An 18,865-nucleotide genomic window follows, 5' to 3' on the forward strand; every position below is an offset into this window, starting at 1 on the left:
ATCACCATGGGACTTTTACCACTCAAACTGGGAGTTTGAGTGGTAAAAGGCCTGTTGCAATGCAGCGCTTCTGGTGTGAACCAGAAGTAACACGATTGTGTCAGTGCGGCCACGCGCGCAAGCAATCCCTGCTTCCGAGCCGGGCAATGGATTGGCAGGCAATTGCCTGCCAATCTAAGTGACCTGGCAACCCTACTAATAAGTAGCATGCAAAGAAGGTCACTCCTGACCTGGGTGGCCCAAGCTAGCCTGATCTTGTCCTATCTCAGAAGCTAAACTGTGTTAATCCTGGTCAACACTTGGATAGGAGACCACCAAGGATGTCCAGGGTCACTGTACAGAGGCAGGCAAAGGCAAACCTTTGTTCATCTCTTCCCTTGAAAACCCTATGGAATCACCATAAGACAGCTGCAGTTTGACGGCACTTTCCACCACCAAACAGGATCACAGAGTGGTGAAGCTCCTCAGCCAGAGTTGCCAGCTCATTCAGAAGTAGAGCCAACATTAGCACCCCAATCCAGCATTTCAGACCATGCTGAAATATTTACTTCATTTATTGCATTTATTTATTTGCTTTGTTCATAATCTGACTTTCTCCCCAGTGAGGACCCAAAGAAGCTTACATCATTCTCCTCTCCTCCGTTTTATCTTCACAACAACCCTTTGAGATATGCCAGTGAGTGACTGGCCCAAGGTCCCCACCCAGCTTCCATTACATTGGCATAGAGTTTAGCCCTGTTTGCTTCTTTCTCTCAAGTGGAGGAAAGCAAGTAAGGAGGTGTTGCAGAGGGGGGAAAGTGGTAGCAAGGAAAGGATGAGCAAACTTCCACCCACAATTCCTCCTCTACAGATCTTGCCCCCAGTGTGTTTCGGAGAAGTGGTCATCAGATTTTGAACTCTATGTAGGCTTTCTCTTTAAAGTAAATGTAAAATGTTGACTTTAATTTTATTTATCATGTATTATTTTAGTATCAAGGAACAACCCCAACAGGAGCAGAAGGCCTATTTGCTCTACCCTCTAACATTGGGGAAGCTGCTGGAGAGCCCTTATCTCTGTCTACCTACAAAACCAACTTGACCTTCCTCTGAGAAATTTGAACATGAGGAATAAACATCTCCTATTACAGTCAAGCACAAAGAAAGTAGAATTAGCTTTTACAAGGGGAAAAAAACTGTTGGTGACAGGGGCAGGAAAGATATATATCCTCAAAAGTGCAGTGCATATTATAAATCATGATATTCTACACAACTATGTTTAACATTACATAAAGGTTGTAAATCCTCAGCAGAATGTTTTAAGGGCCATCTACAGTTAGTGGCTCAGAGTCTCCCAACCAATTTTATTGCACCTACTGGAGACAAAGGATGGACCCTCAATTAATCTGCATTCAAGCCATTAATCTGTTAAACATGGTGCACAATTTATTTAATTCTTTCAGCCCTAATTTCATGTTCTCTTTCTCAGAATGTTCTATGGAATTTGTTAAAACCGAATAGCAATTTTGCAACTCATTCCTTCTGCTTGAGATGTTTATATAATTATTTCATGGAATTGTTCCTTTAATGCCATTTATTTTCTTCTCCACCATTTCCCCAAAGCATAGCATGGATAACAACTCTATGAGGTAGGCTTCAGAGAGAATATTGCTTATCCAAAGCCAACAGTAACCTTCACTGTTGACCAGGGATTTATATTCTGTTCAAACACAACACTGTGTCATGCTAACGATCAAGTGGTATGATTCTTGGGCCTTCTGTGCCTGTGACATTTTGCTAGATTTCATTAGGTTTTTCTGGGCTTTATGGTTTCTGCATCAGAATCCATGATTTTCTCTGAGCCTCTGTTGAAGAAGTGGTGGTGGACCAACCATGTCTAAACATAACAAGAAATGTTTGGGCATAAAAGAGGAGCAACTAAAAGGTAACTTTCCCCCCTCACCTTCCTGGATCATGGATGGAGAACATCTGGACTAAATTTCTGCAGATGTTGTAGCTGTAGTCCCTGGTCTCATGTCTCCAAGATTTCAATCCACATTTTTTCCTTTTCATTTGCCAGAAACAAAAGCATATGACATTGTTCTCTCAGAAAATTTCTCAAGAAAACTATCTCAAGAGCTGTTGTGGGACATGAGCAGACCAGCTCCCCACTCTGAAAATCAAAATATAACTTGACTGTGAGCAAAGCAGAAGGGGCTTCAATTAGGACTTCTGGCATCCTGACTATAAAAATTTAACTAGCTAGCAAAACTGAGTCCAACTTTGTCCAGTCAATTTCACATCTAAAAAGCTGATTTAAGGTTTTAAACTAATCTTAACCTTCTAGTTCACTCGTTCATCTTTACAAAATGGCTGTATTAAATCAAAATCTTATGAGGAAGTGCACAGCACTGAATCAAATTGGAACAAATCTTTAGCATAGGGAACTAGAGCTAAGAAATAACCAACTACATTACTAGTTTTGTTAACCAACACCAGTGAGGAATGGGGGTTGCTGGTTATTCAAATGTTAACAGTGCTTTGCTCCAATGATCACTAAATTTTATTCTGCATTCCAAAACATGATCGAAGTATTTGTTTTTAAAAAGCATTATTGAGACATTTGTCTTTAAAAAGGAAATAAGATGCTGTAATGGACAAGCTTTATCTTACTTGACTCCCCACCATTGTGCAAGGGAAGCAGCTCCTGTGAGACGCTTGGGAGGGTGAGGCTCTCTTGCTCAGCAAGCTTGCACACACAGCTTGTCTCAGGCTGCCTTGGTTGCTGCTTGGCAGTTTCTGCCACACTCCATGGCATTCTAAAGGGCTCTGGATTTGAAGCTGCCCTCTCAAAAAGCTGCAGCGCTGACAAAAAACCCAGCTTGTCACTTGCCCTTAGCAGAGGGGTGTCCAATCTTCTGGCTTCCCTGGGCCACAATGGAAAAGGAAGAATTGTCTTGGGCCACACATAAATTACACTAACGATAGCTGATTCATAATGTTTTAAATAAGTTTACGATTTTGTGTTGGGCCACATTCATAGCTGTCCTGGGCTGCATGCAGCCCGGGGGCTGCAGTTTGGACACACCTGCCTTAGCAGAAGCTTTGGCATCTAGTGAGGGAGCGCACCCTCAAGGCCAAATTAGACAAGGCATGTAAGAGCAGTTTCTGATCTGGAGGAAATAGGCACTCGACATTATACATTCAGAGGGTAAAGATAGCGCTGGGGTGTGTGTGGAATTGACCATGACAGGAGAGGGGGTTAAGCAGTCACAGGGTTGTTTGTATAACAAAGTGCTGGATAACACTGCGTTTACTGTACTAATGACTGCAGTCCTACTCAGTTATCAGCACTCCTGCAACTGAAACAACGAAATTCATACATAGACACACCTGCACTGCATTTTTTGTTTTGTTTTTAACTCAGGAGACACCTCATAACCTCCTGTGGTTTGTTTAGTTTGCCCTTTAGGCTCCAAGCCTGTGCTCACTTATTTGAGGCTTGCGTCTGAGTAACGCTTCATTGAATTGGGCTGTTAAAGTGCAATCTTATGCAGCAGAGTTACTCCAGTGTAAGTCCATTGAAGTCAGTGGGCTTATACTTTAATAACTGTGCATCAAATTGGGCTTAGGCAACAATCCTAAAAAGATCTAATTAGGGCAGTCCCATTCTGTTAAAAGGGGTTTACTCCTAAAAATGTGTTTTTAGAATTGATCTCTTAGTCTATTTGAATAATCTTAAATGAAAGAAAAAGGGAGGACTAGTGTTTGGATAGCCAGTCATAGAATAATAGAGTTGGAAGGGGCTATGTAGGCCAGGTAGCCCAACTCCTTGCACAATGCGGGATCAGCCTACGGCATCCTTGACAAGTGTTTGTCCAGCCACTGCTTGAAGACTGCCGGAGAGGGGGAGCTCACCACCTCCCTAGGCAGCCAATTCTACACATAACTTTCTTGTGACATAAATCTTAATCCTAGAAATGGCACAGACATGGGTGATTGGCACATTGCTGTTAAGTCCAGGCATGGGGTGTTTGGCTGAAAGGTTTTGAAGAATTAAATAGACATGTGCCAGCCAAGCTGCATGTTCACTGTTGCCATACCTGCAAGCTGTTTCCTTCCTGACACATCTTAATATGTGGTCCGGAAAACAATTAATAAAATAATACTTACACACACCCTTTTAAGCAATATTATATTTTCTATGGGAATAAAACTCAAACAAGATAATTTTCAGTGATTTATAATCTTGCTTTGTTTTATTTGTTCTCCTCTCCCCTGTTCCTAGATGGCTCATTCCATGAAATGCCCTTCTGGTTGGACACTCAGAGACAAGCACTGCTACATATTGAGTCTGATTAAAAATGCAACCTGGGAAAGTGCTGAAAGAGCCTGCAGGAAATGGTATGGGAATATTGAAAATTGATTCCTTAGAGCATTACCTTGTTGTGTCAGGATTCAGTTTTAATTTGTTCTCCCTTTTAACCTCAGCAGTAAGGCCCTGGTTCAGGATCTCTACAGCATCATCAAGTGGTTTGGATAAAGAAATACTGACAGCCTGCTCAAAATCCATAAGTAATATCTTCTAAGGGCTTACATATAGATTGAATATAGGGTTGCCAGGTCCCTCTTTGCCACTGGTGGGAGATTTTTTGGGGGTGTGTGCCTAGGGCAGGTTTTGGGGAGGGGAGGGACTTCAATGCCATAGAGTCCAATTGCCCAAGCAGCCATTTTCTCCAGGTTAACTGATCTCAATCAGCTGGAGATCAGTTGTAATAGCAGGAGATCTCCAGATAGCACCTGGAGGTTGGCAACCCTAATTGAATAGCATGGGAGGGTAAGACTGAAACCTGAAGAACCACATGATAAGTCCTGTACTGATGGTAGTTGGGTTGCACTAGAATCTGCCCATAAGGAACAATTTAAACAAATTCAAGGCAGAACCTTTAATCCCTACTTCTACTGCCAAAGCCTCAACAAGACGACTTCATCCACAATGTTCAATGGAGAGGCATGGCCCTTGTCCACATTCAAACAGAGATCATTGAATAAAGCCACCATCCTGAAGCCAGACTGAAATGGGCCTACATCAAAAGACTCATCCAGGAAGACCTGGAATTTTACTGCCACTGCTGAGGAACAGCTAATTAGAGACTGAATGATAACTGGCTACATCATTTTTTCTCTAGTGAAGGTTTTTTATAGAAGTGGGCAGATGACCACCTGTTTTAGTGACTGGGGAAAGGTGCCCTGAGGCAGTGATTGATCTGTGATAAATGTCAAGGCCTCATTGATGTGATCCTTATATGATTTCAGTATAGGGTTGACAGCTCCAGGTTTGGAAATACCTGGAGACTTTGGGGGTGGAGCCTGAGGAAAGCGGGGTTTGAGGAGGGGAGGGACTTCAATGGGGTATAATGCCATAGAATCCACCTTCCAAAGCATCCATTTTCTCCAGGTGAACTGATCTCTATCGACTGGAGATCAGTTGTAATCCCAGGAGATCTCCAGCTACTACCTGGAGATTGGCAACCGTATTTCACTATCCCGGATCAACAGGGATCCTGTGGACAAGTGGTGGCCTTCATCAGTCAAGGCACTTTAAGACCTGTGATTGGTCTTTCCCAGAATTTTTAAAATAATAGTAGGTGCTGCACTCTGGACCCTGATTTGGAGATTTGAACTTTCTTTTCCTTCATGTTTTCACCCTCTCCTCCTTCCTGTGCTGCTACATAAGGTCTTTAAAAAAATTCCAAGGCTAATAAGGGCAGGGAAGTTAATTTAAATTAGAGCTAGAAGGTTTCCACCCCCCTCTTTCTCCACATGCTGAGGCCTTTATCCAAACTGGGGCCCTTCACAAGCAGCTATGAGCCTTTTAAATTGCAAGGAAGATCCAATTACAGATCTCCCAGCATCTTATCTGTACTGGAGTGGTAGTGCTCAAGATGAGGAGACATGAAGTCCTATTAGCTAGGGATGCCAGCCTCCAGGTGGGACCTGGGGATCCCCTGGAATTACAGATCATCTCCAGACTTCAGAGATCAGTTCCCCTGGAGAAAATGGATGCTCTGGAGGGTGGACTCTATGGCATTGTACCCTGCTGAGGTTTCCATCCTCTCCAGGCACCATCCCCAAATCTCCAGGCATTTCCTAACCTGGATCTGGCAACTCTACCTTTTCATCCCCCTCTGGTGGCCAGGGAGGACCAGGCAACCTTACTATTAGCCCTAATGTAATGGTGTTTCCCCCCATTGGGCTAAGTGCAGCTTGTTTACTGCAACATCCAGTTTCCTCAACATCCAGTTTCCTCAACCCTTTCCTCAACTTAGACCAGAAACATGGCATGAATTGAAAGAGTTAAACAACCCCTCCTAAAGCACCATTGATCTAAGGTGTCTTAGCCATCCTAATGACCCATCTAACCGGTTAGAATCCCCTTGAACATTTATGGTCTTCAGCTTCCATGCTTGCTGGAAAAATGGAAATTGAAGTGGACTACAAGGAAATGGCTTAGTCACACTTGTTGTTAATATTTCCCACTCCAGCACAAAGCAGAGCTGACCTTGCATCAAAAGCCTTGGAGGATTGTTATGAAATGAGTTCCACCAACCTGAAACAAAACATTGCCCAGAAACAACTGGAAGCAAATGATGGTCTGAAACAATAGATTTCGACAGTGCCTCACAAGAGCTTCAGAACGTTTTGTTTGGTTTCGTTCAAGTGTTTTTCATGAAGAGAAAATCTGTATAATTACAACCATTTTATTAGATTCAAACAGGAAAGACAGGATGTGGTTTAAAAACATACACACACACACACACACATACTACTGCACATTGCTTTAATCCGTCTCTTTTGAAATGCTTTGGTAGTGGGGGGTAAGTTTAAACCTACCTGACTTTTAGAGGAGAAAAGAACTAATCAGAATGGCTTGGCTGATCAATTAAAGCAATGTGGTTTAGATTAAAATAAAAAGTAAACCCCACAGGCATGCTGGTTTAGCTGGGAAATACATGTAATGTATGAACAACATGGAAATATTTGTCCTGTTTCAAGGCCTTTTATTCATAAACAGAACAGAACTGATTGGAAGATTAAAAATCTCTGTTTGGTTCCTTCCATGGACTTGGATTCAGCAGTAATTTCCAGCACTGACAGAAGAGATTTCCGTCACTGGAGTCAGACTTCCTGCCTCCTCCTTCTATTGCAACCCACAATGTCTCCTGAAATGCTGCTGCTTCTAGCAGCATGAGGAAGAGTCGGAGGTCTGTAGCAGGAAGGGGGAACCCATGAAGAGCCCTCCTTCCATTAGCAGAAAACTTCCACTGGATCCAGCCCATACTTTGTACATACTGGTGGGATCTGGAGATCTCCCGGAATTACAGCTGATCTCCAGAATACGGTTATCAGTTCCCCTGACAAAAATGACTGCTTTGGAGGGTAGAATCTATGGCATCACATTCCTGCGGAGTTCCCTCTCCTCCCCAAACCCCACCCTCCACAGGTCCCACCCCCAAATCTCCAGGAATTTCCCAAACCAGAGTTGACAGCCTTACTCACTGATGTGATCTTAGGCAAACCACAGCCCTTCAACCCCACTCCCCTAACCTCCAACTAAAATAAAGCATATTAGTCTACCTTGAGCATTGGCATAAAGATTATTGAAACAATGCATATGAAGCGCCTTGAATGCTCTAAAATGTTACTATTATTTATGAACTGTAAAAATGACACCACAGCAGCCACTTGGATATTATTTGTTGTCTGAGGCTAATTTCACACTTCATACAAACTGGAGTGCTCAGGGTTATCAGTTATTTTTCATTCCGATTTGAGAAAATCAACCTTTCACTTCTCTACTAGAACAACAATTTTCATATCTAAAGTCAGCAGGACAGAGGGAGTACGGTTGCCTGGTCCCTCTTTGCCATCGGCAGGAGGTTCTGGAGTGGAGCCTGAGGAAGGCGGGGTTTGGGGAGGGGAGGGACTTCAATGCCATAGAATCCAATTGCCAAAGCTGCTGTTTTCTCCAGGTGAACTGATCTCTATCAGCTGGAGATCAGTTGTAATAGCAAGAGATCTCCAGCTAGTACCTGGAGGTTGGCAACCCTAGGAGGGAGGGAGATTGGAACAGGACAGGCCTCTAGCCTTTTATTTCAAAAAGCTTCTGTATCACTGCTGTCTTTTCAAAGGAGCACGAGTCTGGAATCTAAGGCGTGAGTCCATTCCACATAGAATTTGGCCACAGATTGGTAGGAGCCTTGTTGAGTTTCATGGGGAGGGAGAAGGGTGAAGAATGGATCAGGCTAGTCCTTTCCCCATCCCCACTCAGTACCACCCCACCTGCCTGATCACAGTGCCAGCTGGCTTGACCTGCCTCTTGTTCAACCAGCGACAACAGTTATTTTATTTATGAAATTTATGCCCTGCCTTTCTGTCTTCACCAGGCCCACCAAAGTGGCTGACATTAAAAACATACATTAGAAAAACACATTTAAAAACTTAAATCCAAACAAAAATATACCATTAAAACCCAGAGTTATGAAGGTTTATTTTTTATTTAAACTTCCTGTAAGAGAAATGGTTTTTCCAGCTAACATAGATAGAACAAGCAGATAGGAAAAACACTGGACAACAAAAATCTAATTCACATTACACTTTTATTTTTGAGATTTAAAATTACAGATGTACTTATTCCAAAATTATTTCATATGTTATGAAGACAATGTGTTTTCCTTCAGGTTAGGATTGTTGGAATATTCTGCCACAAAAGGGAAATTTAGTTGTTTAATAACCCTGTAGAAATTTCACAAAGGTGAAATTCAGTTGTTTAATAACCATGTAGAAAACTGCCTCATTCTCAGAATGTTGAACAGGCCAAGATAATGAATGATAGGGTTGCCAGGTCCCTCTTCACCATCGGCAGGAGGTTTCTGGGGTGGAGCCTGAGGAGGGTGGGGTTTGGGGAGGGGAGGGACTTCAATGCCATAGAGTCCAATTGCCAAAGTGGCCATTTTCTCCAGGTGAACTGATCTCTATTGGCTGGAGATTAGTTGTAAGAGCAGGAAAGCTCCAGCCACCACCTGGAGGTTGGCAGCCTAATTAATGAACACATTTCCTTTCCTCAAATAGATGTAAAGACGTGATTGAAAATGTTATTTTCTGAATAGGTGAGCAATATTCCATAATCAGTCATTTCAAACATATTGCATTCATATACTGTGCAAGTCACATAAATAATGAAATTGAAAACAGGTCTCTCCATGCCAAATGTGTTTACAGTATTCCATAAACATATATCGAGGCTATTTTGCTTATAAAGTACTAAGGTCATTTAATTTGGCACAGCATGAAAACACCAAATGAGTGCTACAAAAGACAATAGCATTCATGAAAAACCTTGTACTAGTAGCCACTAGTAGCCAGGGCCTGAATTTCCTATTACTTTCTCTTTCATGAGATGTGAAACCATTAATTCCAGAGGTCATATAGCTCAGTTTGTGTAGGGTGGGGAGTGCCCAGAGGGGGACTGTGCATCTTATTCACCCACCCAGTTGTCCAGACACTCATCTGATACCATCCACGCATCCTTGGGCACTGCTGAAATCCTAGATTACAGGAGAAATCCTAAATGAGTAATCTAGGAAGTAAGTATCATTTACTTCAATGGGACCTACTCCCAGGAAGTGTTCCTAGGCTTACAGCCCAAATGGTGGACTTAACCACATTTACAGTACCACAATACACAGGCACTTGGACAGCCCAGCACAGGCCATTACAGGTAAGCTGCATTTTCCCCACTCTTCCCTGATCTCAGAAGCAGCCATCTGGGTAGGGATGCCAACCTCCAGGTGGGACCTGGGGATCCCCTGGAGTTACAGCTCATCTCCAGACTACAGAGATCAGTTCCCCTGGAGAAAGTGCATGCTTTGGAAGGCAGACACTATGGCATTGTACCCCACTGAGATCTCTGTCCTCCCCAGGCTCCACCCCAAATATCTAGGAGATTCCCAACCTGAAGCTGGCAACCCTACTCCTCCATCCAAGCTGGAGGCTGGGGGAACCTGGCAACCCTTCATCTGGGGCTGCACATTAGCATTTTGATTTTGTTTTAATTGCAGAACATTCAATGCGTGGGTCTTTTGCATCAAGTGTAATTTGGCGTTTGGTGTGACAAATATGGCCCAGAGATATCTGGGTTTTATCTGATGTTTTCACTGCAATGACTCTGAATATATATCACTGTCTCCATATTTCAGTGCCCACCTGTGTCACTGCGGTAAAAGTGGTTTCAGAGGCAGCTGTGTTGGTCTGGAGTAGAACAGCTAGATTCTAGTCCAGTAGACCCTTAGAGGGTGTGTGGATTGGTATAGCATAGCCCGATCTCGGCAGCTAAGCTGGGTTGGTACTTGAAAGAGATACCTCCAAGGAAGACTCTGCAGAGAAAGGCAATAGCAAACCATCTCTGCTTAATCACTTGCCTTGAAAACTCCACCCAGGGGTTGCTATCGGTCAGCTGTGACTTGACAGCACTTTACACACAAACAGTACCTTAGAGACCAACAAGATTTTTTTTTGGGGGGGGGGGTCTAAGCTTCTGAGAATCAAACCTCCTTTAGTCAGGTTGACTCTCAAAAGATTTGACCCGAAACATTTGTTGGTCTCTAAGGTACTACTTGACTTGAATGCAGAACAAATTGTTTTCCCAGAGATACTGTCTCATATATAAGCCTTGAATAGGATCGACAGAATAGATGTTTCTAGGGAAAGCCACATATTTCCCTGCACCTCTAGCATGGCTCCACTGAAAAAATGCAGTGATGACAGAGGACATTCAGTAACACGTAGTAATTATCCCATATCTTCTGACTGAAATGCCTGATTGCCTTATAGTCCAATGATAGACAATCAGGAGAAGGTTAAGCAACAGTTAATTATTTAGCTAAACACAGACCTGGGGTGGAATAACCACAGATAAAATGCAGGGTTACTCACCAGAGAAACAAAGGAAGTTTAGGATCATTTATGCATTCGCATGGGGCAGGCCCATGGCTGCTGACAAGCAGATTGATACACAAAAGCACCAATGCACATTAGGTGTCTACTTCACTCTAATTAGCATAGCCTATAGATATTGCCCGAAGCCGTCTCTAAGCAAGTTCTAGGTCTTGTGATCTTGGAAGTAGAAAACACATTCCTAAGGATGAAGGTAATTCAGAGCTCTACTGGTGAAAGGCCATACCAAGCACAGAGCATGATTTGTTGGTTCATGGCTCCCGGATGCCAACTTTCCCAACGCTTCCATGTGTGTGCATATGAGTACATAGTATTTTATACCAGCCCTTATATCTGGGCATTACATGACAAGCCCTTGTGCTTTAGCTGTAGCACAGAAAAAAGAAATTCAACAACTTTGCATGCCGACATTCTGCTTTTTTTGGTGCAGTTGCAAAAACGAACTACTATTAGAAAAAAAAGGGAAACTGTACATAGCTGTTTTACAGGCAATTCTAAAAGAAATGACAGTGAATGTGTGAGAGAGACTGGAGAAGACCCATGGAAAAGAATGTTGCAGAAATTAGGAGCTGAAGGGAAAAGCCACTGGCTGATATTTAGACCTGCTGACAAACGGAAGGAAATCTGGGAAAGACCTGGCAAAATGTCATATACTACATAAGTGATAGTGATTTACCTGTATGTTAAGGATTAGACAAAACAAAACATGTTGTGAGGAAAATACAATTGCACTTTTTAAAAAATAGCTGTTTCTATATGCTGTAGTTTAAAGAGAAAATAAGACTTTAAAGAATGTCTCCATAATAGAGTCGAAGAACCAAACTAGACATTATGTGTGACACAAGTCAGGACACAGGTGCCCAACCTGACTCACTGTCACACATAACAACTAATAGGAAGTGGGTTTACTCACCTTAAAAACTCTCCATTGATCTGTTGGGCTCCAAGGCACTGCAAGGGGAGAAGGAGGGGCTTCTGGCTTTCCTCCTGGGCCATTTTTGCAAATAGAAACTGCCGGGGGTGGTCACCTTTCTCCAGGACTGTAACTAGGGGGGGGGGGAGGAGGGCAGCTGCCACCCCTGTGAGATGCAGAGAGGGCGGCAGAACTAGCTGGCACAGAAGTACCCGCTCCTTCTGTAGGAGAGGCAGTTCTGCCAATCTCTCTGCATGCCACAGGGGCGGCAGCTGCCCTCCTGCCCCCCCCTCAGTTACGGCCCTGCCTTTCTCTGACTCCATGTGGCTTCCTAGGACAGCAAGGGCAGTGTGGGAGGGAAGTCAGAAGGCCCTCCTTCCCACTTACAGTGCTCCAGAGCCCAACAGAGCAATGGAGTGCTTTTAACATGACTAAACCCACTTCATATGAGTTGTTACATGTGACAGAAAGTCTAGTAGGGCACATGTGTACCAACACATGTCACATGTAACACTGCTTAAACCTGAAGATGATGCTTTAATTTCTGGTTAAAAGCTATTGTCACCACTGACAGTGCAGGGTATTCTGAGTCATCCCTCAGTTTCCTTTCGAATGCAAATTCAGGCGCTGGGTTGATAATATACATAGTATAAAAGGTAGGACCCTGACTCATACATGTATAGAACTCTCATAAAGTTAACAGGAGATTGAGTAATATGTTCATGTTTTATTGTCTGACATATAGGTCCAATGGCCATCTAGCCAGTGTGCATTCTGCAAGAGAAATGGCATGGCTATGGAAGTTTGCCAATAAGCAGCCATTTTGGATTGGTAAGTAAAACTTATTCAAGGTACTACAGCATATGAATTAAACTCCTCCCTCTCTTTTAGTGCACACTACCACTAACAGGCAGTCTGCTGGCTGACCAAAGTTTGGGCAACCGCACCCTGGCTCCAAGCTCATTGCCAGTCTTTTCTATCCCATCCTGCATAGAAACATGTGCCAAGTAGTGCTAACCCTTATCTCCATGCCATACAGCTGGTAAGGGTTCGAATGCTACTGCTCTGCACTGTAACCTAATTCCCAGTCATACAACCAGTGAGCAACAGGTGATAAACCTCCATTCATAGATGCCTCAAGGTGCTTGCTAATTATCCATACCTACACACTAGCAATGTGCATAATTTCTGCCATCCCTAAAGAGCAAAACAATCCAGATGGTCTACACCTAATTTTTATAAAAGCCTACCCTGTGAAACAATGTCCAGCAAGGGCAAAAAATAAGCCCTCTTTCTGAATCAATCAGAAGGAAACCCCACAAAGTCCCACTGTGGACTGATGGTATCTCAGTACCACATTTATCCATCACAAGATGGGAAGGTAGGGCAACAGCTGCAGCCAACAGCCTGTGACGGGGAGGCAGTACTGATTTAAATAGCTGCTACTAGTCTTCCACTGATTGATTGACCAATCCACACACAAACTCTATACCGGTCCCACCCCCATGAAGACTTCTGCTTCAGTCCCCATAGAAGAGAGCCTAAAAGTCCTCTGTTCCCATAACGATAGGGGACAGACTTATACTTAGTCTGATCCATTATCCACACAGCCAGTACTGTTTTCTCTACCTGAGAGTGACTTTCCAGGGACTCAGGGAGAGGTCTTAGCCCTATTGCCTTCAGTTCTTTTTCCCTAGAGATGCCAGACACTGAACCTGACAGGCAAAACATCTATTCTTCCACAGAGCTGATCTCTTCTCTTTCCCAAATAATTTGTTTCGATGCAGGCATGGATTTGCTACAAACAGGGTGGTCACGTGCATCTGTCCATATACATTTGAAATCTGTTCTAGCAATGATTTCATTTAAGACTATAAGATGTGTAATGTAATTTCTGCCAGCACACTGATGCGTAGCTAGATAAGCAGTTAAATTCACAACTGCAGTGTCTCCAATTTCAGGGCTAAAAGAAGAAGGTGAAAAGGACAGCTGGGTGTGGAGTAATGGCCGACCAGTGACTTTCCAAAACTTTGAAGGAGGAAAAGCAACACTAAGCAAATCCACAGACCAGAAATGTGCTTTCATACAAACGCAGAAGAAATGGGTTGCAAGACAATGTCGACAACGGCAGAAAGGAAGATACGTTTGTTCTGTCCCTTTGTTACCTGACGGTACCCTAAAAATGCAAAAAATAAATTAATTGTACAACATATTTACTGGGAGAGACAAAGTCACTACAAATGACAAAAGAATAATGACTTTAAAACCGTTTGAAGAACAAGAAACATATCCCAACGGGTCTACATTTTGAACTGAGAATTTCACCTGATTGGTGTCTTATAGCATTTTACAGAATCAGAAATTTACATGTTAAACCTACACAAGTCTTTGCAGTGAGCACAACTGGGAGGTTTACTAGAGAACAACCACATAATAGTTAAGCAGGTTCCCTTTTTTAACCCTCCAGACAGGCGAAATGGGCCAGTGCAAGAGGCCTAGTAAATAGTTCAGCACATGCTAATGTTATGTATCTCACATAAAACGAGAGTGGTGCTGGTACTGATATTTCAGTGATATAAAAATGAGGCAAAGTAGAGATATATTAAATAGCTCTATTAAAAATTTAAAGTTAAAAAATGGAAGTCACTGAAAATATGTATTTTGTATAATTCTTGATTCACAATATTTAATAGAAATACATAGGAACTGAAGTTCAATAATCTGGCACAGAATTGGGGAGTAGGGAGAATAATCTGTGCCAATTATTTTATTGTGAATTTTTTTTTCAAATTTGTAGTTTCTCTTCTATTTGTTCATTAAAAATTATTAATTTCAGCTCTAAATTGCTTATCTAATAGTAGATAAAAATATAGAAACTCTAATGAAGTAGACTAGGCATTACATTAACAACTACACTACAGATCCAATTAAATTTTCTCTGTCCCTGGAGGGCCTACGAAGAAATTAAGAACAGAAGCCATTGCTAAACTTTTTGTTTCTATTTATTATGAAACGTTTATTTGATAAGATTGTGTCAAAAATCGCAAGAACATCAAGTATTTTTCCCTAATACTTGTTCTGGAGAGGGCAATTTCTGTTGGAGAAATAGTGCCAGGAAAGGGTAGGGTGAAAAAAATTCCCCACTTCAACAGCCCACTACAATGCACAGCCCATTTCTGACACTGAGGGCTGAAAGTCCTTAGGAGGAGTGCAGGGGCCCGCACCAGCATCCATGCCCCTTGTGCTGGCAAGGCTGGCATGGATGCCGGCGTTGGGCCTCTCACGCCGCTCTCCCCATGCTGCCGTGGAAGCACAGACCTGGAACACCAGCTCACCCTCCCACCAGCGTTCTGACGGCACACTTCTGTGTGCTGTCTTCCCGGGGGCGTTCCCGGGGCAGTCCAGGGGAGGAGCCGCCTTTAGGCGGCCTCCTAAGCCCTTTCTGGCCAGGAACACCCCCTTTGCCCTCACGTCGATGTACACCACCTTTTTAGATGGCATATACCCATGGAACCCTATGGAGCGGTTCCATGGGGCTTGAGGGTAAGGGCAGCATTTTGGCTTTGGTGGGGGGGGGCGAATCTTCCTTTGGAGGCGGCGCACCAGTGCCGCCTCCCGCCACTTCCTCAGCCCCTCAGGAATGGGCTGTTAGATACATTTTGGATTGCTTTTAATGTCAAAGAAAACACTGGAAGTTCCAATCATGGATTTCCTACAAAACGCATAATTTGGCCCTCAGAAACATTTCAGGAAAATGATGGAATGGGGGGAGGGGAATCCAATTTTTTTTACAAGTGACTTTTAATTTCATTATCTGTATCCCTGCTGACATTCAATACTTACATACTGGGTAAAATTAATTTTATGTACTAATTAAATGTTATATGTGTATGTTATTGTTTGAAAATGTGTCATTTTTTAATGTATTTTTTGTTTGTGTATGTGTGTGTGTTTGTGCCTGAGAGAGAGAGAGAGATCTAGCATTAGAATGACTCTTGTTGCTGTCATTATCTTTTATTAAAACTGTACACTGTATAGATTATTGCAAGAAACCAAGGTTGCCTTTATACAGTTGTTTTTCATTGGCAGAAATCATTAGGAGTGGGTGTGTGGGGAGGGGGTGGACTTGTTTGGCTGCTGGTTAATCAAAAGAGTGCTGAGGCTCTGCATTTTAATCCTAAACCAATTATCGGGATTTGCAGTACACCACAAGATTGGATGGACTAAAACTCAAGGACGGCTCAGAGGTCTCGGGAGCAAACAGCACAGGCTGAACCTTGTTGAAAATTAAATTGCAGACATGCCCGTGTAACTATTTGATAAATAAACAAAGGGACATCCCCACCCCCTGCCTTGCGGCTTCTGAGGATTTCAGTTCATTCGCTGTTCGTTTGAATTACTAGAATAATGAACAATATGTCACGCGGTACTCTTGCATACAGTGAACCCCCAAAAAATCTCCTTCTCCTAAAAAAGGCTGTAGCTAACACTCATTTAAAGTGCTAGCAAATAAAATGGCATTGCTGTACCTTGTAAAAGCTTCAAAAAGAATCACCCTCCTTTACTTCCTCTGACAACCCATTCTATAGGGTGGAAAGCTATGATAAAAAGTACAGTTCTAGTTGAGGGGGCTATCTTAAGTGGGGGAACAGCTAGTAGATGGCAATCTGAGATCCTTAGTTGGCACCCGGGGAAATATGGGAAAAGATAGTCCTAGGCTGTGAAGCACCTTGAATTGAATTTGGAAGTAAGCTGGCAGCCAAAGTCGCTGTCCTAAAATAGGTGAGCCCCTGACAATAATCAGGCTGCTGAATGCTGAACCAGTTGTACTTTTTGGATTGTCCTCAAGGACAGCCCAATCTAGAGCACATTAGAGTACTCCAACTGCAAGGTTACAAAAGCATGGATTCGTATGGCCAGGTCAGCTGAGTATTCGACAGAAGAGGTAGAGAATATGGGTGACTGACAAATGAAACTCAGGTCAGGATATGCTGCCAAAATGAAGCCATGAAGGTAAGTTTTAAGGTGTTGTCCAGTGGCCCCTTTGTAATCCACAACACAGATGGAGAGGAGAGGCAAGTGCACAGCAGCCACACTTCCTGTTCCCTATTGTCTCTTATTCACCCACCTAACCAGATACCGCCACTGCCACTGCTAGGAGTAGCGTCCACTGCTGACTTATGTGCCATTTCTCCTAGGCTGCTGCTTCTAGAAGCCATCACTGCTCCCTCTGGAAAGTGAGGGAGCATTCAGTAGACACTATTCCCTCCCACCTGACTATTGAGCAGAAGTGGAGAAGAGGCAGGAAGGATGCCTGTGCCTGCCAAGGGAGGCAGGAAAAGTGGAAACACCAGGTCCTTTTGGCAGCATTCCTTTCTAGGGGGGCTCAGTAATGTATGGCCCCCACCCAGAGAGAGGGGGTAGGCAGCACTCGCTGCTGCTCAACAATGGTGGCTTCCAATTGTCCCGAAGCCTCAGCAGCTCACACAACAGTTCTCTTTCTTGGCACCAGACCTAGCCTAAGATAAAGTCATAGGGACAAGCCTACACCCTGGGCAAGACACTTGTGCTGACCGAAAGAGGATAAGGATTTCACCTCAGCTCCAATGGCATACATTGGAGAAGTCCATTCTTTTCCTTTTTGTTCCATAAGAAAATGGCTACCATGAATTCCTATGGAAAGATGCGAAGTATGGGGAACAGCGCTGCTCTGGTGATAAAACTTGCAACCGTCTCTGATCCTGGGTGGGTGATGTGCCTTGATAGTCCCAGGAGTCCCATGAAAATAGCAGCCTTCCCAACAGCTGGCCTGATGATAGACATTTTGCTAATTAGAGAGTAAGTCTGGGGTATGGTTTAAGTCTGGCCAGACTAAAGTGTCGGGCCAGAAAAATGGGCTCACCATCCTGGGATAGCCATGAATGTAGGTTCAAACTCTGTTTCCCACCTGCAAAATGGTATTAAGAATGACTTGGACTGGATGAACTATTCAAGACAAAATAACATTTCTGCCTATTTCAGTTGCTTTATTGGGGTCAAGTAAGTGGCTGAAACTGTTGTTTGCAGCATAAGAGGTGGGGGACGCGATGATAAAGTCAGAGGTGGGGGAAGCAATGATAAAGTCAGCGTGTCCAGAGGAGAGCGACCAGAATGGTCAAAGGTCTGGAATCCATGCCCTATGAGGAGAGACTTAGGGAGTTGGGTTTGTTTCGTTTGGAGAAGAGAAGGTTGAGGGGAGACATGATAGCCATGTTTAAATATATGAAGGGATGTCATGTTGATGAGGGAACTAGCTTGTTCTCTGTTGCTCCAGAGACTAGGACACGGAGTAATGGATTTAAACTAATATCAAAGCGATTCCACCTAAACATTAGGAAGAACTTTCTGACGGTGAGGGCTGTTCGACGGTGGAATGTGCTGCCTCGGAGGGTGGTGGAGTCCCCGTCTTTGGAGGTCTTTAAGCAGAGGCTAGATGGCCATCTGTCGGGAGTGCTTTGATTGTGGGATCCTGCATGGTGGGGGGAGGGTTGGGGTCACTGAGGATGTGGGGGTAGTTGTTAATTTCCTGCATTGTGCAGGGGGTTGGACTAGATGACCCTGGTGGTCCCTTCCAACTCTATGATTCTATGATAATATCTTAAGGAGTACTGACTTCTTTGCCTGCTGACAGCCCAAAAAAAATTTTAAGTCTGAAAATCCATATGAATTCACAGATATAGTTGGCCAATGCAATGTAAATTTTAAATGTAACTTCACAGTTATGGAATGTGAAGGAAATTAATTTAGCTCAGGCCTTAATTTTATCCTTTTCTACCAAATGTTCCATCCAATGTGTTTTACACATACCAATGGACAGATGCAGTGTCAATTTCATACTTGTTAACAGATGTGCAGTTAACTACCTAAGATGGTAATAATGCTCCCACATGTTTAGCTCTTCAGATAGAACTTTAAAATCGC

The 18,865-nt window shown here is 43.3% G+C and overlaps 1 protein-coding gene across 1 annotated transcript in view; it reads left to right on the forward strand.

The window, feature by feature from the left end:
- LOC130473237 (FRAS1-related extracellular matrix protein 1-like) overlaps positions 1-14,105 on the forward strand; it is a 154,106-nt gene extending 140,001 nt beyond the window's left edge. The window contains exons 32-34 of the mRNA XM_056844764.1: positions 4,265-4,380; positions 12,651-12,736; positions 13,867-14,105. Coding sequence (XP_056700742.1) covers positions 4,265-4,380; positions 12,651-12,736; positions 13,867-14,105 — 441 coding nt within the window. The remainder of the gene's footprint in view (positions 1-4,264; positions 4,381-12,650; positions 12,737-13,866) is intronic.
- The last annotated feature ends 4,760 nt before the right edge of the window (positions 14,106-18,865 follow it).

The sequence above is a fragment of the Euleptes europaea genome, chromosome 2 (assembly GCF_029931775.1).
Source record: "Euleptes europaea isolate rEulEur1 chromosome 2, rEulEur1.hap1, whole genome shotgun sequence".
NCBI classification, from domain to species: Eukaryota; Metazoa; Chordata; class Lepidosauria; order Squamata; family Sphaerodactylidae; genus Euleptes; species Euleptes europaea.